The sequence below is a fragment of the Apaloderma vittatum genome, unplaced genomic scaffold (assembly GCF_000703405.1).
Source record: "Apaloderma vittatum isolate BGI_N311 unplaced genomic scaffold, ASM70340v1 scaffold4722, whole genome shotgun sequence".
Classification (NCBI taxonomy): Eukaryota; Metazoa; Chordata; class Aves; order Trogoniformes; family Trogonidae; genus Apaloderma; species Apaloderma vittatum.
The window spans coordinates 3,692-4,047 of NW_009705127.1; the positions used below are offsets into that span (position 1 = coordinate 3,692).

The window sequence follows — 356 nt, forward strand, 5'->3', positions numbered from 1 at the left end:
CAGCACTCACGGAAAGCGACGACCGACTCCACCTTCAGCGTGGGGTTGCGCAGGCGAGGGTTCCACTGCTGGACCAGGCTCTGCTTGTCGGCCATCGCCCGGTCCAGATGCTGCTCCCGGTACTTGGGGACGAGGAACTCCGACCAGTAGTAGGCAATGACGCTGCCTTCGCTGCCGGGGAAGGGTGGTTACGGGTGAGTGAGAGCGAGGATGGATGGAGGAGGACTCAAATATCAGGAGGAGAAGGGGCCAGGCTACTCGATGAGCTGTTCTCCTGCGTCGCTCAGGGTGACACAGGAGCCCAGGAACAAGGGTGTACGGCTGCCTGACACCCAGCATCGCCCTCCTCCCCTCCC

At 62.9% G+C, this 356-nt stretch overlaps 1 protein-coding gene across 1 annotated transcript in view; it reads right to left on the minus strand.

The window, feature by feature from the left end:
• LOC104270798 (suppressor of tumorigenicity 14 protein homolog) overlaps positions 1-356 on the minus strand; it is a 10,766-nt gene that overhangs the window by 3,625 nt on the left and 6,785 nt on the right. The window contains 1 exon segment of the mRNA XM_009865264.1: positions 11-171. Within this exon segment, the coding sequence (XP_009863566.1) occupies positions 11-171 (161 nt within the window).